The sequence below is a fragment of the Lynx canadensis genome, chromosome C1 (genome assembly GCF_007474595.2).
Source record: "Lynx canadensis isolate LIC74 chromosome C1, mLynCan4.pri.v2, whole genome shotgun sequence".
NCBI classification, from domain to species: Eukaryota; Metazoa; Chordata; class Mammalia; order Carnivora; family Felidae; genus Lynx; species Lynx canadensis.
Genome location: NC_044310.1, coordinates 159678211 through 159706153, shown reverse-complemented (window position 1 = coordinate 159706153; position 27943 = coordinate 159678211). Strand labels below are relative to the sequence as shown.

Sequence of the window (27943 nt, the reverse complement as noted above, 5' to 3'; positions counted from 1 at the left end):
TGATTTTAGCTCAGGTCATTAGTTGTCTTTAGGTCAACTAATTTTAAGTAGAGCAAAACAGATGCACTCTTACACAAGTGCGTAAGTGGAAGGTACTACAGCTTTAGAATATCCCAAACATTCTGTTTCGGCAAGTGGTTACTTGGGACTCTTTCTTTACCCTTTTGCTTTTAGTGTTTAATCTTTGGTTATGAGGCCAACACTGCCAGTAAAGGGGCTTGCCTTAGGAAGACCCATTCACTCAAGAGCCCTAAGTTACATATATAAGTGTGTGCTTTGGGTTGCCAGGGTGGCTCAGTCGCTTAAGCTTCCGACTCTTGATTTTGGCTCAGGTCATGATCTCATCGTTTTGTGAGATCAAGCCCTGTGTTGGGCTCTGAGCTGACAGCAGGGAATCTGCTTGGGATTTTCTTTCTCCCCCCCGCTCTCTGCCCTTCCCTTGCTTGTGTTCTCTTTCTCAAAATAAATAAATAATCTTAAAAAAAAAAAAAAAGAAGTGTGTGCTTTATTAGGCCTCTTCATAAGACACTTTACTACTGGGTCCTCTATATAGGAGAAAAATAATGAAAAGTGAATTCACAAACTGACAGTGCTGAGGAAGAGACAGGTATAAACATATCAAATATATTTAAAGTGCTTTTTTTAAAAAAGCTTTTAGGAAGAAAGTAATATTCTTAATATATAAAGAAGTCTTCTTAATGAGGAAAAATTGAACCCAACAGAAAACTCAGCTAAAAATGTTAGATAAATTATGAAAGAAATACAAACATCATATGTGATAATACAGTAGCTATGAAATGATGGTGGATGACAAAAAATTATAAAAAAAAGAAAAAATATAATTGGAGTTTGAATTTGGGGCTAAAATTTTAAGTAGGTATGTTATAGAGAATATAAAATAGGTATTAACACTAGAAGAAAATCAATGCAAAAAGATACACTTAAAAAGAAATACTTTTCTCAGCAGTTGCTAAAAATGGCCCCAGAGTAGCAGTGGGACTCTGCTAATCACAATTCTGATGGGTCCCCAGTAACCTGAAATTTTGATCTCTAATACTATTTTCAACTAGAGTCCTAGAAGTTCTCAGAGAGTAGCTGATTCTATCTCTTGTCATGAGGAAATTTTAAGATCCTTCTGAACCATCTAGTTGTTGTGATAAAGGATATTTATAGGATGGCAGGGTAGTATTAAAAGAATAACAGAGTCAGCAAAAGGGGTTCCTACTTGCTAGACTGTGAAAAGAGAGGCATGAAAAAGAAAATAATAATAATGATTACAATGCTTTGAGTCTGTGAAAGGTCAAGCAATACTTCAGAGTTTTAATATAAATTGTACAAAATGTTGTATTGTTTATAAAAGAATAGCTATAGTAAGATTTTTCTGTAATTTTAAAATATAGGGAATATATCAGGGAAATGCAAATCAAAACCTCACACCTGTTAGAATGTCTATTATTAAAAAGATAAGAGGGGTGCCTGGGTGGCTCAGTTGGTTGAGAATCTGACTCTTGATTTTAGCTCAGGTCATGATCCCAGGGTTGTGGGATTGAGCCCTGCATCAGGCTCTGTGCTGAGTGTGGAGCCTGCTTAAGATACTCTGTCTCCCTCTCTCTCTCTCCCCCTGCTACCCCTCTCCCCGACTCACACTCTAAAATTAAAAAATAACAAGATAAGAAACAACAGCAGTTGGAGAGGATGTAACGAAAAGGGAACTCTCGTGCGTTGTTGCTGGGAATGTGGTGCAGCCACTAAGGAAAACAGCACGGAGGTTCCTCAAAAAATTAAAAATAGAACTACCATATGATCCAGCAATTCCACTACTGGTTATTTACCCAAAGAAAATAAAATCACTAATTTGAAAAGATATATGCACCCCTATGTTCATTGGGGCATTATTTATAGGAGTTCCTAGAGACAGAAAACAGACTGATGGTTATCATAGGGGAAGGGGGTCAACTATACGGCGAAAGTAGTAACTAGATTTACTGCAGTGGTCACTTTGTAGTGTACACAAAAATTTAAAATTTTTTTTTTTTTTTTTTTTTTTTTTTTTTTAGGTGAAAGCAGAGTTTATTGAAGATATAGAGCAAACAGATACAGATAGATGAACTGTCCGGGAGACTGAGAGAGGAAAGAAGCACGAGTCTCATCACTGCTTGGGGTCTGGGTTTTTTTTATTGAGGATGGCAGTCTCGTGTACCTGTCCTCTCAGGCATCCAAGAAATGGTTAGAACAAAGATGAGGGCTCAGGTTCTCTTCCTAGGAGCCAGGGGGTCTTGGTGTAGAGATGTCTAGCTCTCATGGCCTGCAATGCACATATGATAGTTTCGTCCAGTCATTCTCACCTGGGCTTTCCTTAGATGTCATTTATTCTAGAGCGTCATCAACTCCTCGTCCCTTATAAGAAGGGCTTAGGCTGTTTTCATTATAAGGCATGTGTGAAGTGGGGTAGAGATGCAGGTCCTAGCAGGAAGAGAAGCCAGAAAAGAAGCAAAGGGGAAAAAACCCAGCTTTTTCTCTCATGGCATCCCCTTCAGTTTCCCTGTCTCATTCCCTGCTATGGGATTTTTATTGTCCTTATTCTTAAGGGGTGTTGAAGGATGAAGGTCTCATCTCCTGTAGCTTCTTCATGCTGAAAGGGATTGTAGGTCCTACCTAATGGGAGGCATAAAAATCCTGAGCTATCTCACTACAGGAAGAGCTCCTAGTTGCAGATATTTTTGAGTTGGAGGCATGCGTGAGGTCTCATCATAAGAATAGGATGTTTCCTACAGTCATCATTGAGATAATTTGTCTGACATCTTTACGCAGAGCATGTAGCAACAATAGTCCCCATAATAAAAAAGACTAGCATAATTACTATCATAGCTAGTAGAAAAAGTGTTTTCCACCAAGACTATCCATGTCTGCTAAACCAGGAAGAAACCCACTCACTGAGAGAATGAGAAGAGTCAGACATTGCTTTAATTTGTGTGTGCATGTCTGCTAAAACTTTTGATAGAGATTAGAGTCATCTGGGATATATACATAACATTTAGTCTCAATATTAGCCTAAGTGTCTTCTTGAGCTGTAGTCAGGATATCAAGGCTTTGGAGGGCCACCTTTTGAATTTGTGGGTGACAGCATGTCGGGTTTGGCTAAAGGTGGCTACCACATGCTTGACTGCAGTCTCTACTTGTAATTTTACAGGTATAGAGGTGGCTCCCGGGACAAATACGGCTAAGGAACAAAACCATCAAGAATTCCCCTTTGCCTGACGTCTGGCCTTAATAATATTCTAACTATGAGGAATCACTGGCAAGTACACCTGACACTAATCTAATGCTATACGTCAACTTTATCTCAATAAAATATAGGTAGCTAATCTTATATATTTCTTCTGTTAAATAAATGTTTGCTTTAACATTTACATGTTAAATGAAAATACAAGGTACAGAACAGAGTATACAATATACTACATTTGGTGTAAGAAAGAAGGTAGCATTTATTTATTTAAAAAAAAATTTTTTTTAACGTTTATTTATTTTTGAGACAGAGACAGAGCATGAACGGGGGAGGGGCAGAGAGAGGGAGACACAGAATCGGAAGTAGCCTCCAGGCTCCGAGCCGTCAGCCCAGAGCCCGACGCGGGGCTCGAACTCACGGACCACAAGATTGTGACCTGAGCTGAAGGTGGACGTTTAACCGACTGAGCCACCCAGGCGCCCCAAGAAGGTAACATTTAAAGAATACATATGCATGTTTGCTTATTTTAAAAAAAAAAAATTTTTTAACATTTATTTATTTTTGAGAGACAGAGAGAGACAGAGCACAAGCGGGGGAGGGAGGAAGGAGAGGGGGACACAGAGTCCGAAGCAGGCTCCAGGCTCCGAGCTGTCAGCACAGAGACTGACACAGGGCTCGAACCCACAAACCATGAGATCACGACCTGAGCTGAAGTCGGATGCTTACCTGACTGAGCCACCCAGGTGCCCCTGCATGTTTGCTTATTTTTATGAAAAGAAACAACAGAGGGATAACCTAGAAACTAAAAACAATGATTACTTATAGGGGCAGGATGGAATTGGGGGAGGGAAGTAACAGAATGGAAGGACTTTTATGGATGGCAGCAAAGTTTCTCAGACTATATCTTTTTACATAGTTTTGACCATTAAAACATACACATTTTACAACTTCAAGAATAAAGTCAAAAGGGAAAAAATAAACCTAAAATTGAAAAACTAAAACAAATGAACCTAATTACATAAAATTGGTAACCTAATGACACAGAAAAATAATTTCAAGCAATCTTTGAACACATTACTCTGATAGTACACTTATTGGGCTGTACACTAAGGACAAAAGGAACTGCAGAGAAATCTTAACCTTCACACTGTACTTTAGTTTTCAGTAGTAGCATTGATATGGCAATTTTAAGATTATCACATATATATTATAGGATAAAGTTTCACTAGGAATCAAGAAGTTCAGTGGGAGCCAAAAGAAATACAAATATAAAATCAAAGAAGAATTGGGGCTCCTGGGTGGCTCAGCCGGTTAAGCGTCCAACTTCGGCTCAGGTCATGATCTCACGGCTCATGAGTTCGAGCTCCGCACTGGGTTCCGTGCTGACAGCTCAGAGCCTGGAGCCTTCTTCAGATTCTGTGTCTCCCTCTCTCTCTGTCCCTCCTCCATGTGCATTCTGTGTCTGTCTTTCTCTCTCTCTCTCTCTCTCTCTCTCTCAAAAAAAAAAAAAAAAAAGTTAAAAAAAATCAAAGAACAATTAAATTTAGAAATACGAGAATGAACTAAAAGGTTTTTGTTTTAATATATTTCCCAGCTCTGTTCACCAAAAATAAAGACACCCAGCTGCATTGAGCACAACTAGATCTTGGTCTATGTTTTGGGTTGAAATGTGCCCCTCAAAAAGATATGTCGAACCCCTAAACCCTGGTATCGGTGAATATGACTTTATTTGGAAACAGGGTCTTTGCAGAGATCATGCTGGATAAGGGTGGGTCCTAAAACCCATGACTGGTGTTCTTATAAGGAGAGAGAGAGATTTGAAGACAAAAGAGTGAAGAAGGCCATGTGAAGACAGGCAGAGAGGGCAGCAATGCTGCCACAAACCAAGAAATGCCAAGGATTGTCAGAAACAACTAGAAGCCAGAAGAAGCAAGGAAGGATTCTTTCCTAGAGCCTTCAGAGGACCTGAGGTGGTCTCTGTCAATGCTTTAATTTCAGACTTCTAGCCTCCAAAGCTGTAAGACATTAAATTTCTGTTGCTTAAAGCTATCAGTTTGTGGTGTTACAGCAGTCCTAGGACACTAACACAGTCAATGAGGGTGTTCTCTCCTTGTCACATTGAGGACAAGGAAAGTAAAAGGTAAACCTAGGATACATTATTGTTCCAGAAGAGCAAGGGAATTCCCCAAGACTCTTGGGGTATGTCAAAATGGAGTTCTCACTGGCCAAATTTGGGGCAATTTGAACATCATGAAGAATAATGACTGTAACTATATAATTTTGGATAGATGAAAATCCATGAGTCCACTGTGATTCTATATGTGTGCTGACCTCTAAAATATTTTGCCACCTTGGACGTGACTATTAACACCAAATCCTTGCTTGAATACTGATACTTAAAGAGAAAGAGTAAGTATTTACCTTGACTTTTTAGGAGGAATTACAGTTCATCCCTAGGTGATGAGTGGAAGTTTTTATTTACAGAAAAATGTCAGTTATTAAAGGTAGAAGGAATGACAGAATCTTTTCAAATGGCCATTCTGCCACCCACAATGACATAACTGATTCAAGCATTACTAGTTATCTGTAATCACAGAAAATTAAAAACAACCTAAATGTCCAAAGCAGTGAACTGGTTCAACAAATTCAAAGTTCATCCATAGACTGATACACAGGTCAAGTTCTTAAAACTTCAAGGAGCTGTGTGTGTGGGTATACATGCATACACATGGAACCACATTTTGGTGAAGGTAATGTAGGCACCACATTCAAAAAGTGGCACAAGATACATAATGAAAAATAAGTCTTCCTTTCATCTGTATCCCTCAGAGGAAACTACTGTTTATCAGGTTTTTGTGTGTCCTTCCATATATTCCAAGCAAATCTAAAAGTATATGCTCATGTGTACATTTTTAACATGTGAATACAAATTCTTTATACAAATGAAGCTTTTTATGTACAGTTTTACACTCCTTTTTATCATTTATTTATTTTTATTTATTTATTTTTTTTTAATTTTTTTTTTCAACGCTTTTTATTTATTTTTGGGACAGAGAGAGACAGAGCATGAACGGGGGAGGGGCAGAGAGAGAGGGAGACACAGAATCGGAAACAGGCCCCAGGCTCCGAGCCATCAGCCCAGAGCCTGACGCGGGGCTCAAACTCACGGACCGCGAGATCGTGACCTGGCTGAAGTCGGACGCCCAACCGACTGCGCCACCCAGGCGCCCCTCATTTATTAATATATATTGGGAATTGCTCTGCAATAATACAAAAAAATTCTTTCTTTGTAACACTTAAATTTATGATATGGCCAAACAATGAAATAATATTAGTGTCACCTATCAATTATACATTGTTTCTAACCACTTGCTATTAGAAATAATGTTACACTTGTACATTTGTCATTTTTGTACACATATGAATGTATCTGGTATAAATTCCTAGACATGGAATTGTTCAAGGAGTATATATATTTAAAACTTTGCTGCATATTGACAAACTGTCCTCCACAAATGACTCCAACACTAAATGACTATAGTTTTATATAGTTTTATATTCTTATATACTTCTACACTATACTTTTAACAACCCCATTAGTAACTTTTTGATAGCTGAAAACCTGAAAAGATGTATCTTAGGATAATTTTAATTTACATTTCTCTTCTCAGTGATGTTGGGCTTTGCCTTCTGCTAGTTAAATGCCAAGCAAGACTCAGTATCACTAGGTGTTCAGTTCAATGAATAACTGATAGATTTTGTCAACACCTATTCAGTAGCAAGGAATAAGCTATATAAAAGTAAAATGAATTGAGTTTATAATTAAATTATGAGAAAACACTGGATGATTACAATAAATAACTATTTATATGACCACTTATTTTTTAAGGTGAAAAAAATGCTACATAGTAGCCATACCTGTGATTTTAATATTACAAGGAATGCCAAAAGGAGCCTCTCCTACAGTTCCAGCAGTCCCACCCCATCTGCATGCACACCCTAAGTCAAGTTTCTGTTGCATGAACTAAAAACAAAACAAAACAAACAAAAACGGTGGCTTTAGCACCCACTTATTTGCTGTCTGGAGAGAGAAAAAATTAAATTCACATGTATCTGACAGAGAAAATGTCTTTATTTAAAGGGCCTTTCTATTTATCCTCCCACCCTCTTTTAAAGGTTACTTTGTCTTTCTGCATTTGCACAGTTTTGTAGAGTTGAAATCTACACAAGTGCCTTACTCTAAAGCATCTCATTAAAAAAAAAAATCATTCCTCAGTCCAAAATTCAAGTTATTATAATATGGCAAATTTCAGGCTTCTGTACCTGTTCAATGATGGCTTGGAAGCTATAGAGTCTGACCAGTCCTGAGCTGTACATCACAATCAGTATCCCATGAGACAAGGTAGCATCTGTAACGTTCCCGAAAATCTGAGGGGAAAGGTAGATATCACCTGAGAAAAGACCAGAAGGCCAATCCTCTTGAGTGTTCACAGTGGTTTGTGCTTTGCTTAATATTCAGGTCACCACGACATCACTGCCGCCTAGTATTATAACTTAATTATAATTTAGAGACCTGAAGTTAAGGTGTCATTAGGGTGGTAGGCCACTGGAGTCTCAAACTGGAACACTAATGGCAGTGTAGCATATAACCTTCAAAATGATTCAGCAGCATTAATTTGCCTCATCCATTTGCTTTACAGTTTTGCCAATATCTTTTAATAGCAAATCCTATTCTGGGGCGCCTGGGTGGCTCAGTTGGTTGAGCGACCGACTTCAGCTCAGGTCATGATCTCACAGTCCGTGGGTTCGAGCCCCGCATCAGGCTCTGTGCTGACAGCTCGGAGCCTGGAGCCTGCTTTGGATTCTGTGTCTCCCTCTCTCTCTGCCCCCCCCCCCACCCCCCGCTCATGCTCTGTGTCTCTCTCTGTCAAAAATAAATAAACATTAAAAAAAAAATTTTTTAAAAACCCAACAAATCCTATTCTTCATGGACGTAGGCATACACTGAGACCATCTAATTCTACCATACAGGATATGCATAGTAAATATAGAGACCTATTCTTCATGCTAAAATGCTACTTATAAAGAGACAGTTTTTAGCTAGAAGGGAAAAGATTGGCTCTGAGAAAGTACTTCTAATGAGAAACAGCCAATTCCAGAATTTTATTATTACTTTGTTCTTTAAATATCTAACACAGCTAGGTGTTTTAGTCATATAAAACCCAAACATGTTAAAGACCAAGCCAACACCTATAGAGACATTTAGACCGGCTAACTTTGAGTAAAGCTTTGGTTCTTTGTTCCCTTTGTTTTTGTTCTATGCAACGGATCCTGTCATAATCCTCCACAGAGCTCTGACAAATAACTTGATTCTGTGCCTATTTTAATATTTACAAAAGCCAACACAGACAAATTTTCATAGCAATGAAAAAACAAGTAGAAATTAAGTGAAAATCTGTTTCTGTTTCTAATTACTTAGTGAAAATTTACTACCCCAATAAATAGCTTAAAGTACATTCTAAGCCAGCCCATGGGTAGTCTTTTATACATGGTAAGTGAAAGATACGCTTCAATTCCAACTAACCCTAATCAAAACCAAATCCCTCCAATGATTATGGTAGGCATGTAAAAATAGATAGAAACAATTTATGACTTAGCTAAGTGTTCATTCCTGTTTTGGACTGTAATAAGCATACACAATTACTTAATCCACGAGCACAAAGAAAACAATTAAATTCGTAAGTTATGTTTTTTGTCATCTCTTAGAAGGATAATTATGCTTTCTTTGCTTTGATCTTGACTAGCTCATAATTTTTTATTGGCGGATCCTGGTTTCCCACTTTGAAAAAGAAGACTTGTGTAATTCAAACATATTTTCAAATAATGAGTGCTATAATAAAGTAGCCACTCTATTTTAAAATTTGGTTCATACTTTGGAGTCAACTCTAGTTTCTAATTCCAGTTTCTGCATTCACTTAGGATTTGGTTAATTTCCTAGTGGAATACATCATACATTACAAAGTTGTAAACTACTCAAAGTGCCTGGCACAAAGCCAAGAATGAACAAGTAATTGATACTATTCATTTGCCTTTATGTAGTTTAGTATACTATGCTTTTACAAAAATTTTTTAACATGTTCATCTTATTTGCTAATGACTATTAGCGGACTCTGAATATCTGCTTCAGTAATACTTAATTAAAGACTAGCAGAATAGACCAATAAATAACTATCCCCCCAGACTAAGTAACAATTTTTAAATGGAAAGTAGAAGGCTATTGATTCTTTTACTCAAAGGAAGTATGTCCTTTCTTTCCTCCCATATCATGGCCTATAAATCAAGAACAATGACAAGAATAAAACCTAAAACTGAATGAGTTGGAAAACTCACATATTTAATTATAAGGCTGTTTCTGTATCATAAAACAAGTTTTAGATCTATACCTTGCAATTAAAATGAGGCTTTTTGTTTAGCTTTTCACCTTCCTAATGGTCATTTTAAATGAGCTTTGGAATATCCCTCTGCAAAAAACCACCTTCCTCATTTCATAATTTTGTAAAGTAGTGGTTTGTTAACGACACCAAAGGTAATTCAACACTATGCACTTGAATGGCATAAAAACATGTAGAAAGAGGAAGGAATGATTAGACTTTCTTCCTAAATGAAACATTCTCATGTGTTTTGATATGAAACAAGCTAGATCAGAAAGCTTTTTACAATTAGGGGAACACTTGCAATCAAATGACTTAATAAAACAAATAATTAACCAATGGCATCCGATCTTTTATAAAAAAGTTAATATTGCAATTAAATCAGAAGTAAGTTCTTACCTTCTTGCTGATCTCCAGAATCCCTATGAGTGAAAAAGGTAAAACATGGAACACTGCAAGGTACAGCAAAATAGGCTGTTGAATGCCTGCCTACAAGGAAAGATTAAATTATAGGCAGCTCTCAAAAGAATTTCAGAAACACTGTTTTCATGAGTTGAAAACATCCATCTATCCTAGCATACAGTTATGTGGTGTTTTCAATTCATGAAAACCTCCGTCTACATTGCAAAGTTACTTAAACAGGATGGCATATGTGTTCAAAATAAGTCCATCAAACCTTCAGCCCTTCAACACACATGCACATACACACAAAAATCTATAAAAGTAAACCTAACAGTAAACATTTCTTAACAATGAAACATATTTTACATACTGTACAAAAACATTTTATCTACTGCATAACAAAATACACTTTCCATATTACAATTATAGCATAAATATATATTTATAATATCTACCATATACCATATAATTAAATTGTTATTATTATACATATATTATGGTATATTAATATAAGTTATATTGTAAGTTGGAGTTCTAATAATAAAGACCTTAATTAAAAGACACATAGTTATGGTCATATCACCCGAAAGTAGCATTACACTGACATGTCTACGTGAGATGAGAAGAAATTATCAACAGTTAAAGCTTCAATGATTTGTCTGTTTGGAAAAGATAGCTCCCTTACTTTGAAGAACAAGGTTCAATTTCTTTCCACTATGGAATGTAAAATAATCTGTCGTACTTCTCCAGAGTGGCTTAAAGGGTATTTCTTAAGCTCGTGGTAAACAACTTTTATACCATTTTTCAGAAATCAAAGATCATTAGTTCTTTCACAACAAATCTGCAGACAATTTCTTCATTTCATTAATGCTTAAGATTTATTTATTGATACTTAAAGATGTCTACCTGCCGGGCCAATGCTGAACATTTGTTTTGAGCTGACTTGACTGCAATAACTTCTTGAGGAGTGTCCCAGCTCAAATATCTTATAAAAGAATGAGGAGAAGGTTATTCATTGGGGTCAGTTTCCTTATAATCAAAATATAATAGTATTTTCTAAATAGTTCTTTAGTTATTTAAATTATAAAACAAAGTAATTTATTTTAAAACAAAAACAACTTAAAATTTCCCTCTAGATCCTTACGCAATAACTCCTATTAAAAAAAAAATATATACATATATATATTTAACTTTAATCCTTCTAGAGTGTCAGTGAATAAACTCTGTGTTTGATCAAACAGTATTCAAAACTTACAAAACAAAAAACTATTCCTGCTTTAAAATGGAAGTTACAGGGGCACCTGGGTGGCTCAGTTGGTTAAGTGGCCGACTTCGGCTCAGGTCATGATCTCGCGGTCTGTGAGTTCGAGCCCCGCGTCGGGCCCGTGTCGGGTTCTGTGCTGACCGCTCAGAGCCTGGAGCCTGTTTCAGATTCTGTGTCTCCCTCTCTCTCTGACCCTCCCCCGTTCATGCTCTGTCTCTCTCTGCCTCAAAAATAAATAAACATTAAAATAAAAAAAAAAAAAATGGAAGTTACAAAAAGCATTAAAAATGTTACTTTCACATTCTGCATGCATTATTCACTCCAAATATATATATATATATATATATACACACACATACACACACACACACACACACCTATATATACACACCTATATAGGTGTGTGTGTGTGTGTATGTGTGTGTGTGTGTGTGTGTATGTATATATATATATATATATATATATATGTATATGAAATTTAAAAACTACTAGTTAAAATAACAATTTTAGGGACATCTGGCTGGCTCAGTCAGAAGAGCATGTGATTTGATCTCAGGGTTGTGAGCTTAAGCCCCACATTGGATGTAGAGATTGCTTAAAAACAAACAACAACAAAAATACTTCTTAGATTGTACTAGGCAGATATTTAACTGAAACAGACTAACCTTCAGGAAAATCAACCATGAAGTACAACCTACATATAAAATACTATTTGCAGAAGGGAAATTAGGAACACCTGGCTGACTCAGTGGGTTAAGTGTCTGCTCAGGTCATGATCTCACAGTTCATGAGTTTGAGTCCTGCATCAGGCGCTGGGCTGACAGTTCAGAGCCTGGAGCCTGCTTCATTGGGATTCTATGTCTCCCTCTCTTTCTGCCCCTCCCCTGGTTGCGCTCTGTCTCTGTCTCTGTCTCTGTCTCAAAAACAAACACTTAAAGTTTAAAAAAGATGGGAAATGAAAACAGGAGAGGGGTGGTACCTGGCTGGTTCAATTGGTAGAGCATGTGACTCTTGATCTCAGGGTTGTGAGTTCAAGCCCCACGTTGGGCATGGAGCCTACTTAAAAAAAAGGGTGGGGGTGATATCTGCCAACTATTACAGGTTAGTTACTTAAGAGTGATACAACAATAAATGATAAAAGGTCTGTTATCCTCAGACCTTCAAAGGTACTCATGAGGAAAGAAAAATAGAATAGGTTTATAAATTGAGATCCAGGTATACAATGGCAAACTAAAAAAAAAAGCTTGAAATTTCCTGGGCCACAAGTCTCAAATTTATTTCATAGGTTTATATTTACATATGTATATATATATAAATAAGATCTTGAGTAATAAAGCCACATTTAATACCTGAATTTGCAATATGAAGCAAGATATATTTTCTCAAGGACTTTTCCAGTAGTTGCTGATATGCGAAATAGCCAATTATGTGCAGTTAGTGCTATGAGTGAGGATTTATAATCTGATGGATTGGGAAGTATTTCCCCCTAAAAAAATAAATAAATAAAAATCAAGGTGTAAAAATGAAACTGGCTGGTCATGAACAATCTGCAGTAATCTATGTCCAAAGAAACTAGCTAAAACCTTAAAGAAATAGCTGTGTAAAACCAAAGAGGAAATATTAAATGTACAAATAGAGAATTAAGACAAGGAAAGAAAAGACTGTAGGTTATTATTTTCATCATTAACTTATTGAGTTTATTCACATAAAGTGCTTAGACAATACTTGAAATAATTTATTATTTATTGTTATTTATCATTAAGTAATTCAACAAGTGTAAGCCAATCATCACCATAACAATAGGAGTATTACTAACAATGCTGTTGTGATAACAATGATAACAACAATAACGGTTCTTAAAACCATAAGAATTAATAGTCATCTGCTAAAGGGGCAGCGGGGTGGCTCAGTCAGTTAAGCATCTGACTTAGGCTCAGGTCATGACCTCCTGGCTCATGAGTTCGAGCCCTGCTGACAGCTTAGAGCCTGTAGCCTGCTTCAGATGCTGTGTCTCCATCTCTCTGCCCTTTCCCTGCTTGTGCTCTGTCTCTCTCAAAAATAAACATTTAAAAAAATTTTAAAAACAATAAAAAGAGTCATCTGCTAGAATAGATGTTTCTTTGTTCTAAGACTCGTCTTTTTGACAGAAGTCAAAATGGCAAGAGGACAAATTGTTCCACGATTCACTGCAGCTCTACTCTTAACCCGAATGAAAAGCTAGAATGCAGAATCAAGGCAGCCAAAGAAAAACAGAAGATGGACCTGGTTTTAAAGATATCCTCTGTTGGTGGCTCGGTTGGTTAAGTGTCTGACTCTTGATTTTGGCTCAGGTCATCTCATGGTTCATGAGACTGAACCCCATGTCAGGCTCTGCACTGACAGCGTGGAGCCTGTTTGAGATTCTCTCTCTCCCTCTCTCTCTGCCCCTTCTGTGCTCTCTCTCTCTCTAAAATAAATAAAGTAAACTTTTTAAAAAAAGATGCCCTCTGTTGTTAGTGCATTACCCCCCAAAAAGGGAGGTAATGGCTATTTGGGCATACCTGCCACTGATCAGCTGCCACAAGGTGGAAGTCTAAGGCAGGAAAAGAAAGAGAAGCAAAGAGTTCTACTTTAATTTGTAAAATAAAAAGGAAGTTCTTGGGGGGTGCCTGGGTGGCTCAGTCAGTTAGGCTTCCTAAGCTTCCCACTTCAGCTCAGGTCATGATCTCAGGGTTTGTGGGTTTGAGCCCCACGTCAGGCTCTCTGCTGTTAGCACAGAGCCCACTTCAGATCCCCTGAATCCCTCTCTCTTTGCCCCTTTCCGGCTTGCACTCTCTCTCTCCCGCTCTCAAAAATGAATAAACATTAAAAAGAAAAAGGAAATTCTACGACAAAAGTTAAGAATAGGGAAGTTAAAATTAATCTACTATTTGCGTTGGCTAAAAAGTGAATAGAAAAGAATAAAAGCATAGGTATTTTATATATGGTTTTAAAGATTTGTCTTTCCTTTCAGTTTTTGTGTTTGTTTCTTGGTTGTGTGTGTATGTGTGTTTAAGTTTAACTACTGGAAGTCTTACACTAAAATCACATATAATGATGTAAACATTTTTAGTCTGTGGTGTCTTACATAAGTATCACCTCCTGGAGATTTTTTTTAATGTTTATTTATTTTGAGAGAGAGAGAGAGAGAGAGAGAGAGAGAGAGAAGAGTGTGCGTGTGTGTGTGTGTGTGTGTGTATGCAGGAGAGGCAGAGAGAATTCCAAGCGGGCTCTGCACTAACAGTGCAGGGCTTGATCTCACAAACTGTGTCATGACCTGAGCTAAAATCAAGAGTTGGATGCTCAACTGACTGAGCTACCCAGGCACCACTCACCTCCTGGAGATTTAAAAAAAAAAGAATTGGAAGTAGCATATATAATAGGTTTGAGGTATTTTCCTAAACCAAAAGTTGCATTTCACACACTGTCTCAGAAAAGGTGCTAATTTATTATTTTTTAATTAAAAAAAAATTTTTTTTTTATATTATTTTTGAGAGAGAGAGAGAATGCAAGCAGGGTAGGAGCATAGAAAGAGGGAGACATAGAATCCGAAGCAGGCTCTAGGCTCTGAGCTGTCAGCACAGAGCCCAATGCGAGGCTCGAATCCACCAATGGGGAGATCATGACCTGAGCCCAAGTCAGATGCTTAACTGACTGAGCCACCCAGGTGCCCCTAAAAGGGTGCTAATTTAAATGTAGTTTCACATCAATATGTTAACAACAATAAATGATAACCTTCTTAGTTTTTCTTAATGGAAAATCTTGCTTAACTTCAAATGAGAAGAAAATGTTTAAAGAGAAGTGAGAATAGGAATTAGATTACTAGAAACTCTATTTTTTCAAGGATTGCTCTAAATTTTTTGTGTGTTTATACTGTGTCTTCAAAACTTTTCTCAATTAAGAAATCTGTCACCCTTGGGGTGCGTGGGTGGCTCAGTTGTTTGAGCGACCCACTCTTGATTTCAGCTCAGGTCATGCTCTCAAGGGTTAAGTGAGATTGAGCCTCATGTGGGGCTCTGCGCTGACAGTGAGGAGCCTGCTGGGGAATTTCTCTCTCCCTGTCTCCCTGCCCCCTTCCCTGCTGTCTCTAAAAAATAAATCAATAAACATAAAAAAAAAAATCTGTCACCTTCCTCCCCCAACCAATGAAAACAGATTAAACGGCTTTAGATATTGGGGGCACAACTGTTATTTTCAGCTTTCAGTAAGAAACTGGGGAAGAAAACAGATTTAAAACTTTCTGATTTTTAAAAACATGTCTCTTTTTAAAAAGAATAAGTGTAGGGGCACCTGGGTGGCTCAGTCGGGTAAGCGTCCGACTTCAGCTCAGGTCATGATCTCACGGTCCGTGAGTTTGAGCCCCGCATCAGGCTCTGTGCTGACAGTCCAGAGCCTGGAGCCTGTTTCAGATTCTGTGTCTCCCTCTCTTTCTGACCCTCCTCCATTCATGCTCTGTCTCTCTCTGTCTCAAAAATAAATAAGCGTTAAAAAAAAATTAAAAACAGTGTCTAAGGGAAAAGAAAGCAGCAGCTCTGGAAAACTACAATTTTATGTAAAAACAGTAGTCTTTGACAAAAGAGAGAATTTTAATAGTAAATTCAAAGGATAGCTTCTTTTCTTTTAAACATTATTTTTGGTCACATATTTTAAGTTCTATTTTTCCTAAAAAACAACCAGCCAGATTCAAAAACCTGATTAATTTGCTACAGTATGTCATAAGTACAGTTCTTAAAACACTGATCCCATGAAAAACTAATATGTAGAAATATACCTCAAAAAAGGAAGTCCTATAATCAAGAGTTTCAGAAAATGGTTTGATAATCACTGTGAACATTAGTATTATCGTAAGTATTATTAAAGGCTCTGAGAAGTAATTCTATAAATAAACTTGTTTAGCCTTTTAAACTCAGAATATTCCAAACTTATTTTGTGTACAAGTCAATTCTCTCAACTCCTCTAGCAAGTAGAAGATGCTATTTATGAAAACACGGTTCTGAAAAATACACATCAGGGCAATGTTAGTCTGTCTGATGGAGTGAGCTTATCTTATTATTTTATTTTATTTTGTATTACTTTTATTATTTTATTTTTTATTTTTGACTTAGTATTTTCCTAACAAGATTCATGGAGGAAACTCATAAGTCTACTTTCACAGAGCCAAGTGACATAACTGCTGTCCTAAATAAATATCTTATTTTGATAGAATGATCTCTTAAATCAGTAGAATGATCTCTTAAACACTGAGGATAACTCTAAACTAGCTTATATTGCTTGCAAAACTTTTAATCAGTTCATAACTTTTTTCTAGTTTTTAAGATTTACAAATACATCAAAATTTTAAAATACATTCATAATATTAATATATAATTTTTTAAGACATAAGTTATTTCCTGAGGGAAAACAAGCAAAGGATACACTCTCTCTTCTTGACTCCTTTCAAGGTTCAGGAATCACTATGATATTAAAGCTTTATTCCTTTATACTACATATCAACAATGATCAGTTCTTTTAAGCAAAAAATGCATTAGAAACAAATACTCTAAAAATAAATCTTACCACTGGGCATTCCCATAATAAAGCATCCTCTATTTTTTCTGATTTGGAACATTTTGGCATTTCATAAAGTTTTCTTGGCTCTGATGCAACACTGGGAAAAAAGAAAAATGAATGATTATTCTTCTTATTCATTGAGACAGTGTTTGCTCAGCTTTGAGTGATTTATTCTATTTAGAGATTTGGAATACCAAGATACAACTTGCTACTTTGTCTTCCTTTTCTTAACTAAATGTTAACATTTTTTTCCTGATCACATAATTCAAAAGGAAATTCACTGGAAAAAAACTGAAAAATACAGTAACATAGATTAGAATACTATAAAATTATAAAAATAGCCATTATTAACATTTTGGTTCATTTTCTTCTGGTTTTTCTTTATATACATATACTTACCTGCAGATTATTTTCCAAAGTTGGATCATATTGATTTCTTTCTTTAACCCTGAATGATTACGGTGAATATCTCTGCTGAATTCCATGGCATTCATAAACTGTTATTCCAATATTGTAAAATGAAAATTAGATAAAAAGAGTCCTTTTATTTTAGAATGAAAATTAATAGGTTAAAAAAGGAAATACCTTTAAGTTGTTGTTGTTTTTTTTAATTCCCAAACTGCCTTTCAGAAAAATTGAACAAGTTTTTACCTCTGCCAGTATTGAAACTACAATTTTTAGGTGAAAAATAGTCCCTTATTTTTAATTTATACTTCTCTGATTATTACTGAGATATGATCATAGATATTTTCCTTTTTTTTAACTGATGTACTTTAAAATTAAGCTACTATTTAAAAAAAAATATTTTTACTGCTTGTATTTGAGAGAGAGAGAGAGTGCGAGCAGGGGAGGGGCAGAGAGAGGGGGAGACACAGAATCTGAAGCAGGCTTCAAGCTCTGAGCTGTCAGCACAGAGCCTGATACGGGGCTTGAACCCAGGAATGCGAGATCATGACCTGAGCTGGAGTCTGATGCTCAGCCAACTGAGCCACCAGGCACCCTGAAATATATATATTAACAAAGGGAGAAGCTTCTAGGTTGGTGAACACATGGACATTCAGGGAGAGTAGTGTGCTCAAAGAGCATGGATATTCCATGGCCCTTTCGCATGTAACTTGCCTATGCAACTCTTCCATCTGGCTGTTCTTGAATTATATCTTTTATTATCAACTGGTAATCTACTAAGAAACCAATCACAAAAGACACATACTATGTGATTCAATTTATATGCAATGTCCAGAACAGATGAATCTACAGAGACAGAAAAGAGACTAGCACTTGCTTAGGGCTGAGGATGATGTGGGTATTGGGGCAATAGCTAAAGGCAATAAACTTTCTTTTTGAGGTGATGAAAATGTTTTAAAGTCAACTGTAGTGTTGGCTGCCTATATGAACCACAAGGGTTCACCAAAATTCCTATCATTGAATGAACATTCAATGAACTAAATATCATCAAATTGTATACTTTAAATTGGCAAATTGTATACTATGTGAATTATATCTTTTAAAAAATGTTTATTTATTTATTTTTGAGAGAGAGAGGCAAAGAGAGAGGGAGACAGAATCACAAGCAGTCTCCACACTGTCAGTGCAGAGCCTGACATGGGCCTCGAATCTAGGAACTGAGAGATCTGACCTGAGCCAAAATCAAGAGTCAGGTGCTTCACCAACTGAGTCACCTAGGCACCAGTGTGTGAATTATATCTTAATCAAGCTGTTAAGAGAAAGAAAATGTCTAATATTTTTTGTAGAAGCAAAGCATGGTGTTTAGAATATGCTTTAAAATACTTCGTAAAAAGATAAAGGAAAAGTGAGCAATGGCATAGATAAGCAAATGCAGTAAAATCTGGATCATCTTTGAATTTAGGTAATTAGTACATGGGCGTTCACTACACTATTTTCTCTGAAGCATGTTTGAAAATTTTCTCTTAAAACAAAGAAAGGCAAGTACTTCCAAAACAAAACATAGAACTTCTTCAGGGCACGTAGGTGGCTCAGTCAGTTAAGCGTCCAGCTTCAGCTCAGGTTATGATCTCAAGGGTTGAGAGTTCGAGCCCTGCTTGGGGCTCTGTTGCGCCAGCTCAGAGCCTGGAGCCTGCTTCAGATTCAGTCTCAGTCTCTCTCTCTCTGCCCCTCCCCACTAGCATACCGTCCTTCTATCTCTCTCAAATATAAACATTAAAATTTTTTTTTTAATTTAAAGAAAATTTTCTCTAAAGCAGCATATATTAGATACCTGACTTCCTTGACTCTGCTGTCTTCTAAGCAGAATAAAACACTACACCATACTCTGAGCAACCTATCATTTTGCCTGCACCATAAAGTAAATTCATTTTAAATTGGTACTTGCAAAGATGAAACCTCTAACTTTGGGTTTAAGAAGATTTTAAAATTATACCCATTTACCACCTACTCTTCTTTTGGGCTCATTTTTCCATTCTATTTCATTAAACATTGATAAAGCATGTGGTTCTATAAAAATGAGTCAAGATCAACAGTGAGGTGAATTACAGGAAAAACGTTCACCAAGATACCTGCTGACACAGCACCGATAATTGTCAAAATATATTCTTCCTCTCTCATAGGCTATTGGTGACTTGGAATGAGTTGTCCAAACATTCTTAAATTTAGTACTTTCCTGAAAGACACAAGGAATTTTGGTTTAGGAAATAACTCATAAGTCTCTACCCTTCAGCAATATTAAGTGGGAAAATTAAATCTACAGTTTTCAAAGTAATTCCACGTACGTTATTTAAAACATGTTCATTTATCCCTCACTCTGTCCTCACGTTTTACGCGGTGTGACCAAATTTTAGGAAGACTGTTTGCAGGAAGACATAAGAAGCTTAAAACTAAAAGCATACGGTGGTTCTATTAATAGCTATTTACTAATTCCCCAGGTTCAGGGCCTGGATACCCCTGTCCATCACCTGTGATCTTCTTAAAAGGAAGCGCTAACGAGTAAAAACTGCACCCCAGCAGGAGGCTTAGCCGCCAGTCGCCCCTCTGCCCTTGGCCCCATTCCCAGCAGCCGGCGGTCACCTGGCACACCAGCACCCGCAGGATGCCCAGGTTCGTCCTCTGCACCACGCCCGCGTCCCGCGAGAAGAAGCCCAGCGCCCGGCGGCTCAGCTGGCGGCACACGTTGGGTTTCTGAGTTGGGCCCATGGAGGCAAGGGCCGGGGGCGGGGTTTGCTGGGCTGAAGAGGCGCGCGCCCCTCGCTTCCGCGCCAGGCAGCGGCCGTTACCTTCGAACCTCCAGGCCCCAGCTCATCCAGGGGCCCAGGAAAAGCTGACGCGGGGAGCCGGGCAGGGAGCGCACGGCAGTGGGGGGAGGGGAGGAGGGGTTGGCGCTGCCTGAGCGCAGAGTAAAGGAAAAGATACCCCTCCCGGCCTGCCACTCAAACACTCTGCAAGTCTGCACCGGGCTGCGGACAGTGCGACGCCCCCGCAACGCGCGGCCTGCCGGAGCCGTACCCTCCTCACCCGGAGATGTAGTTCCCAGAGCCCTTTGAGGGAACCTGGCTCGTTCCCAGAACTACAATTCCCATCAGGCGGCGGGAAGAGAGCTCTGGTGCGGGCCCCGCCCCAACCAGCCGAGACCCCGCCCAGCCCCTCCTCCTCTGGCGGCGCCGAGGCTGCGCCGTGGGGCTCGCCCCCCTTTTCCGGGTCTGCGTACCGAGCGGGGCAGAACCCTAGGGGCGCTGTGTTGCCGCCTCCTGGTCTCGCTTAGCTGTGTAAACCTTGCCGCCCGGTTACCCTCGAGTCTCTCAGCTCCCGACTTTCGCTCTAGGAGGCCTTGGCCGAGCGCCGGGAGGGGCGCTGTGTTGAAAGCCACCCACCCTCTTTCCAAAGCAGTGTCCTGTGCTAAAGGTACGGCCCGCGGCTTTCCCTTCAGTAGCACGTTGGACGTTGTGGATGAGGTTGACGGTTAAACATTTCGGGTCTAGAAGCACAATGCTGTTGTAGTAGGAGTTAGTGGTGGAAGAAGCTGGCATTCCCACCAAACTAGGATTGACTTTCTCTCTCCTTTTGTGGCCTGCGGGGACACAAGGCTGGTTTTGCGATAATTGCTGCATTTTCCTTCCTCTCGCCTCTTTTTTCTCTTGTTTTGCTAATAAAATATGAAATGTTTACATTCTTAATGGACTGTAAGATACTCCACGTTGATTCCTCTAAGTAAAAGGTAACTTGGTCGCCTACCCCTGCCTATAGGGTCAAAGTTCCCGCTACACTACATTTTCCGTAATCATGCACTACATGTGCCCCCGGGGATTGCTTTGCAAGTCCGTTAAGGGTCGTGTCTTTGCGTCTCCCACGTGGGCTTGACATGCCACCTCTCTTTCATACGTGGGCAAGGGAGTGATTGCATTTGACTGACAGCAAAGAGTGCAGTACTGGGTGAGTGCATTGGGTCACAATTTAAGTGTTTGGTAAAAATTGTGTCCCGGATACCCAGGGTTCTCTATTGTTAACTTAAAATATTTCCTTCAGGGCTTGAGCTTTTGCTGATTTTTCATGACTTATTTACAGCATACTGTGGAGCGCTTTGTATATTTTTAGAGCGCACTATAATAGTTAATTTGGTAATTCATGAATGCAGCTGTCACTGAGAAAACTGGGACCCAGAAAGGAGAACTGGATTTTCTTTGGATGAAATGAAATTCAAATCATTGCTGACTTAAATTCATCATCTCTCTCTTTTCTCATCCCCCTTCACCCTCACTTGTTTGTCTTCCTGTTGTCTTTATCTCACCACCAAGTCACCCAGAGGGCAGTCATCCTGGATACCCTCCCTTTCTCACCCACAACCAAGTCCTTTTGAGTCTCTTTTCCATCTCCTTTTTATATCCCCTGCGTAATTTAGGGCCCCACCACTTCATCACATTATTATATTAAGTACCCTCCTTTCTGCCTTACTTAAGTACTTTCAATTCGAATTCTCCATCCTGCTGCCAGAGTGATTTTTCTAAAGCACAAATTTGTCATTTCCTTATTAAAATCTTTCAGTGGCTCCCAATCATCCAGAGCAGAATTTCTCAAGCCTGAGTGGATACCCAGGATTCTCCATTGTTAACTTAAAATATTTTTAGTATGTTAAATATATGCAAATATAAAACTATATATACACTCCTTATGTTGTATATCTTATACAACTATAACTCCCAGTTATAAGTTAAGTGAAGCACAATTATGAAACAAATAAATTCAAATGAATACTTATTCATTGTTACCAATGAGACAGTTTTTGTTGGACCTGATATGCTCCAAAAGCAAATATTCACTGTCCTCCATAGCATAACTTCTTTACAAAAGCCCTGTCCATATTGTACTCGTGTTGAGATTACTCAGTGCCTTCACCTCTTTTCTTTTTTTAAACCACGGCAAAGCCTGCCTTTGTTCAATGTGTCATGATTTCATTTGATCTTCACTTGTCAAACAACATGATTTACACAAAGTAGTCCCCATTTCTTTCTCATTAACCTATGCCAGTGACAAATGGTACCACTTGTTTGCCAGTGCAATGCTAAACAAAAACATGTAAACTGAAATCTTATGACAGTATTCAATTATAAGGGGGTCATTCAGATAACCCAAAGTATCCTTTTTAAAAAAATGTTTTTGTTGATTTTTATCAAGTTGTACAAATCCCTAGGGGTCTGAATAGGTGCCGTACAGGACAAAATCTGAATCCCTTAATGTGGTGTACAGGGCACTTCTATCTGCATCTTGCCCACACTTTCAGCCTTATTTCCTTGTCCATCGTTACTTAACATTTGCTCTTGTGGCTCTGACATGTTGCTCACTTACTCAAGCCAATGGGCCTTTCAGCTTTTCTTTGGAACTCCCTCCCTTTCCTTCTCTTGTCTGTTTTATCTTGTAACTCATCCCAGGTATCACACCTCCACTCACACTTTTCCTGACCCCTTCACTTCAGGTATAGACTTACTTCTTCTAACATGTTTCTCTGCATACATTGGTTGTAGCACTGTATTAGAATTATTGTTTGTTGGTCTTCCCAACACATTGTTTTTATGCTTTTTTTTAAATAGGCTCTACACCCAATGTGGGCTTGAACTCAGGACCCCAAGATCAAGAGTTGCATGCTGTACTGAGTGCCCCCCAACATACTGTTTTTAGAGTAGTCCATTCGTTCATTCGACATACATATGCATTAACCACATTTTAGGCAGTATACAAAGGATGCATATGTATGTTGAATAAATTGACTGTTCTAAGGACATTGTATAGAATCTATTATTGGCAACTAAGTACTTTCAACATACATGCAGATTTAGTCTCCCTTTTTTCTTTAAATCAGTAGGAAACCACAGTGTTCATAAGAAGAAATAAGTTTTTAAAAACTTGAATCCCCAACAGTTCTACCTATAAGTAGATATTTTTTCCATTTGTTGAGGGTAAAATGGCATGCACAGATATCCCTAGTTTAGGATTTGAAAATGACTTCTCAATTTAAGACCTAGAACAAACATTGTTTTTTTGTTTCTTGTTTTTCTTTTTCAATCTGTGTCATGTGTTTTAACAGAATACTTAGCTATCTTTACCACGATGTTTTTTAATATATATTTTGTTAAATTTATTTTGTTAGTAATCTCTACACCCAATGTGGGGTCAAACTCATGATCCTAAGATCAAAAGTCACATACTCTACCAACTGAGCCAGCCAGGCACCCCTATCATGATATTTAAAGACAAAGAGATATGAATTCAGAAGTTAATAAAATGCTTTTTGTTCATGTTCTTTGTTTAAAGAAGCATGGTAAAGCACTCAGGTTATTAAACTTGAACATTTGTTCAGAGATAAATTGTTCAGAGACAAAACCACAAGAGGTCATTCATTCAGCATGTAATTATTTTCATGTACTTTGTGCTGGGAACTATTTTGGCATAGGGTATAGCAGTGAATGGGATAGACAAAGCCTCTACGTGTGGAGGGAGTTAGACGATAAATACATAGATTACAAAAATAAAATTTCAGGTAGTGATAAGGGCCATGAAGAAGACAAAACAGGGTAATGTGCTTGGTAGAGTATGGTTGGAAGCCCGGCTTTATTTTAGCTAGAGTGGTCAGGGAAGGCCTCTTGCAGATTGGACTTCTGAGCTGAGACCTGAATGATGAGGATGAGTGAGTCTGCAAAGAATTGAGGTTAGAGTAGTCCAGGCAGAAAACGCTTGAATGCAAGGTTCCCAAAGCAATAACAACCTTGGCTTATTCTAAAACTGTCAGGCCAGTGTGACTCTATAGTGCATGTGAGGGAGATGAACTTGGAGAGGTAAGCCAGAACCAAGTTATATCAGGCATAAGGAATTTTGGATTTTATTCAAAGCCAAAGGAGGCTTTGAAGGAGAGTGACATGATCTAATTTGTGATATAATAAGATCTTTATGGCTATAGTGTGGAAAATGTACTGTGAGGAGATAAGAATGCAAGTGAACAGGCTGTTCACTTGGTCCAGGTAAGCGATGATAGTGTTTGGACTGGAGTGGTAGCAGGAGAGATGGAAAAAAGTGAACAGATTCAGGATATATCTTGGAAGTAGAGTTGATAAGACTCCTAATGTAGTGGATATTAACAATGAAGAAAATAAAAGATTCAAGTGAAATCATAATAAAGCAGAACCACAATAACCCTCTCCAAACTGCCCAGAACAAATGGAAAACAGGGAACTACTTATCATGTGGTGTCTATGAAACAATACCTAGATTTTATTAAATGTACATATCAGCTTTTTACACACTGATGCTAAAGAATGTTAGGTTCTGTTCTGTGGTTAGGAATGTGGGAAGAAGGAAGTAAAATCAGGTCCCAGAAGGGGCAGGGGTCAGAGCATGTGGGACCACGATAGTGTGATGGAAAAATCACTAGTGATAGGCTAACATTCCCTTTAACAACAAGAGTGAAATAGGCCAGTTAGCAGGTAGCTGGTGTACTTTAGGTGAGAATCTCTTTTGGAAATTTATTTTGAAGTTACTGAGGCTTTTGACCATGTCATGTTCTCATGTTTCCTTTTCACTGTATATTTTCACATTTTGTTTAAACATGAAGTACATTCATGCATATACAAAATCCAGAAAGATTAGGTTTAAAGATTGATAGTAATGATTATAAGCTATTCTTATTTTAAAATTATTTTATTTTAAGGAACATGTATACATAACATAATGTATAAAAAATATAAAATGAATGCACATGTATTTATCATCAACTTAAAAAAAACAAACCCAGAAGAGGGGTGCCTGGGTGGCTCCGTCAGTAAAGCGTCTGACTCTTGACCTCAGCTCAGATCTCCATCTCACGGTCATGATTTATACCCTGACGTGGAGCCTACTTAAAAAACAAAACAAAACTTTAGAGCATTACCTGCAACTTTGACACCTCCTAGGTGCCTCTCCTGATTCCCAGATCCCTCTTTCCTCTTTATATAAATAAAATATTGTTAACTTGTAAGTGTTTTTGAACATATATAAATTGAATCATACAATATATATGTACTCTTCTACAATTTGTCTATTTTTTCTTTTCTTTTCTTTTTTTTTTTTAAAGATTTTACTTCTCAAATGCCTGGGTTGCTCAGTCTGTTAAGCGTCCGCTCAGGTCATGGTCTTATGGTTGTGAGATCGAGCCCACATCAGGCTCCACACTGGGTATGGAACCTGCTTAAGATTCCTTCTCTCTCTCTCTCTCTCTCTCTCTCACTCTCACTCTTTCCCTCCCTCCCTCCCTCTGCCACTCCCCACCCCCTGCACCTGCATTCTGTCAAAAAAAAAAGTTCCCTTTAAAAATTTTTTTTATTTCCAAGTAATCTCTACACCCAATCTGAGGTTCGAACTCACAATCCCAAGATCAAGAGCCGTACGTGCCCTACCAACTGAGCCAACCAGGAGCCCCACCTATTTTTTCTTCAACATTATACTTGACAAAGTACCTATAGTTCATTTCATTTATTTTTACTGCTATATAGTATTTAATTGTATGAATTTACTACAATTTATCCATCTTCTACTGACTGGGCTTTTGTTTCTTTCAAGTTTTTTATTCCTAGAAAAGTACTGTTACAGACATCCTTTAACCTGTCTCCTGGTATACATGTTAAAGAATGTATTTCTTTTCTCTTGCTGTGTAACAAAGTACCACAAACTTGGCAGCTTAAATGAACACCCATTTATTATTCCTAATTTTTGTTCCTACATGAAAAATCAGTTGTCCCAGAACTATTTTTTTGAAGGTTCCCTCATTTCTTCACAGATCTGCAGTGCTAACTTCATTGTATATCAAGTTTACATTTATAATTAGGTCTGTTTCTAGTCTGTGTTTTCTGTTCCATTGTTGTATTTCTATTACTGGGCTAATACCTGACCACTTTTATAGTAAGGTTTGAGAGCTGGTAGGACAAATCCTCTACCTTATTCCATTTCTCAGGAGTATCTTATTTCTTTTTTGCCTTTTGCATTTTCAAATACCTTTTTAAATCTGCTTCAGTTCCACAAAAAAACCTTATTGGAATTTTGATTGGAATAGCATTAAATCTGTGTATCAACTTGAAGAGAACTAACATCTTTACCATATCAAATTATCCTACTTATGAAGACCATATGTCTCTCCATTTATTTAGATCTGTAGTGTCTTTCAATGAAGTTTTATAATTTTTTTCATAAGGGATTTGCATATTTTAAACTTCCTAAGTACATTATATTTTTGGTCAGTGTTATAAATGGTAAATTTTTAAATTAGATTTTCTAACTATATTTTTGCTAGCATATAAAAATGCAAATTTTCTTTTTGTATATTGGTCTTTTATTTAGCAACCTTGACAAACTTTATCTTTAGCAATAATAATTGTCATTTGTAAAACAAACAAACAAACAAACAAACAAAAAAACCCAAAAAAAGTCATTTGTAAGATTTGGGGGATTTTTCTATGTAGATAATCATGTCCTCAGGAAACTGTGACAGCTTTATTACTTCCTTCTCAACTCTTACCATTTATTACTCTTTCTTTTCTTACTGTGCTGGCCAGGACTTCTAATACAATGAATAAAACTGGTGAAGGTGGCCATTCTTGTTTTATTCATGTTTATAAACAGAATATTTCTAATAGTTCACCATTAGGATAACATTGTAAGTTTTTGATAGCTACTCTTAATCAGATTAATGAAATTCTCTTCCATTCCATATTTGCTAAAAGTCTTATTTGATTTTTTTTAAGAATATTTATTTATTTTGAGAGATAGACAGCATGCATGAGTTGGGTGAAGGGGCAGAAGGGGAGTCAGGGAGAGAGAGAGAAAGAGGGAGAGTATCTTAAGCAGGCTCCACACTCAGCTCAGAGCCCTACTCAGGGCTTGATCCTACAACTATGAGATCAAGACTTGAACTGATATCAAGAGTCTGACACTTAATCTAATGAGCCACTCAGTCACTCTTTGTTTATTTGATTTTTAATCATGAATGGGTGTTGAATTTAATCAACTACTTTCTCTATATCTGCTGACATAATCACATAATTTTTTCCCTTTAATCTGATAATGTCAGATGCTCAACCGACTGAGCCACCCAGGCGCCCCTTTTTTAATGTTTTTATTCAGCCTTTGGGAGTATTTTATAACAGAAAGGTTTTTGGGGTGTCAGTTCACCAAATTACCAGAACTACAATTCCACTTTATTTTTTTTAACGTTTATGTATTTCTTTTTGAGAGAGACAGTGCACACACCATGAGAGTGGAGCAGGAACAGAGAGGGAAATAGAGGAACTGAAGCGGGCTCTGCACTGACAGCAGAGAGCCTGACGTGGGGCTTGACCTCATGATCCTTGAGCCAAAGTCAGTCACTTAACCAACTGAACCACCCAGGCACCCCTACAATTCCACTTCAGTATTTTTAGTGTAAAGACTTCTGTTAATGTAAGATATGATCACTTACCATCACTTCTATCTTCTTGTCTCTATGCATAACCATCTCTCTTCCAGCTGGAAACAAGGAAGCCGTGTTATGTAGTAGAAAGAGCATCATACCAGGAGTCAAGAGGCACA

General features: G+C 37.8%; 2 protein-coding genes across 4 annotated transcripts in view; one reads left to right on the top strand and one right to left on the bottom strand.

The window, feature by feature from the left end:
* Window positions 1-20368, bottom strand: part of DCAF17 (DDB1 and CUL4 associated factor 17) — a 32500-nt gene extending 12132 nt beyond the window's left edge. Inside the window, exons 1-8 of one of the 3 annotated variants that reach the window (XM_030325824.1) lie at window positions 19934-20368; window positions 19426-19529; window positions 16898-16988; window positions 12673-12809; window positions 10966-11044; window positions 10057-10146; window positions 7550-7654; window positions 7145-7250 (exon numbers count right to left, since the gene is read on the bottom strand). In XM_030325824.1, coding sequence (XP_030181684.1) covers window positions 7145-7250; window positions 7550-7654; window positions 10057-10146; window positions 10966-11044; window positions 12673-12809; window positions 16898-16988; window positions 19426-19529; window positions 19934-20059 — 838 coding nt within the window. In that variant the 5' untranslated portion in view covers window positions 20060-20368. Of the gene's footprint in view, window positions 1-7144; window positions 7251-7549; window positions 7678-10056; window positions 10147-10965; window positions 11045-12672; window positions 12810-16897; window positions 16989-19425; window positions 19530-19933 lie in introns of all 3 variants that reach the window. The other 2 variants (XM_030325825.1, XM_030325826.1) reach the window with 2 other exon arrangements.
* Window positions 20369-20574: 206 nt separating this feature from the next.
* Window positions 20575-27943, top strand: part of METTL8 (methyltransferase like 8) — an 87441-nt gene continuing 80072 nt past the window's right edge. Inside the window, exon 1 of the mRNA XM_030326228.1 lies at window positions 20575-20764. The gene's annotated coding sequence lies outside the window, so the exon portion shown is untranslated. The remainder of the gene's footprint in view (window positions 20765-27943) is intronic.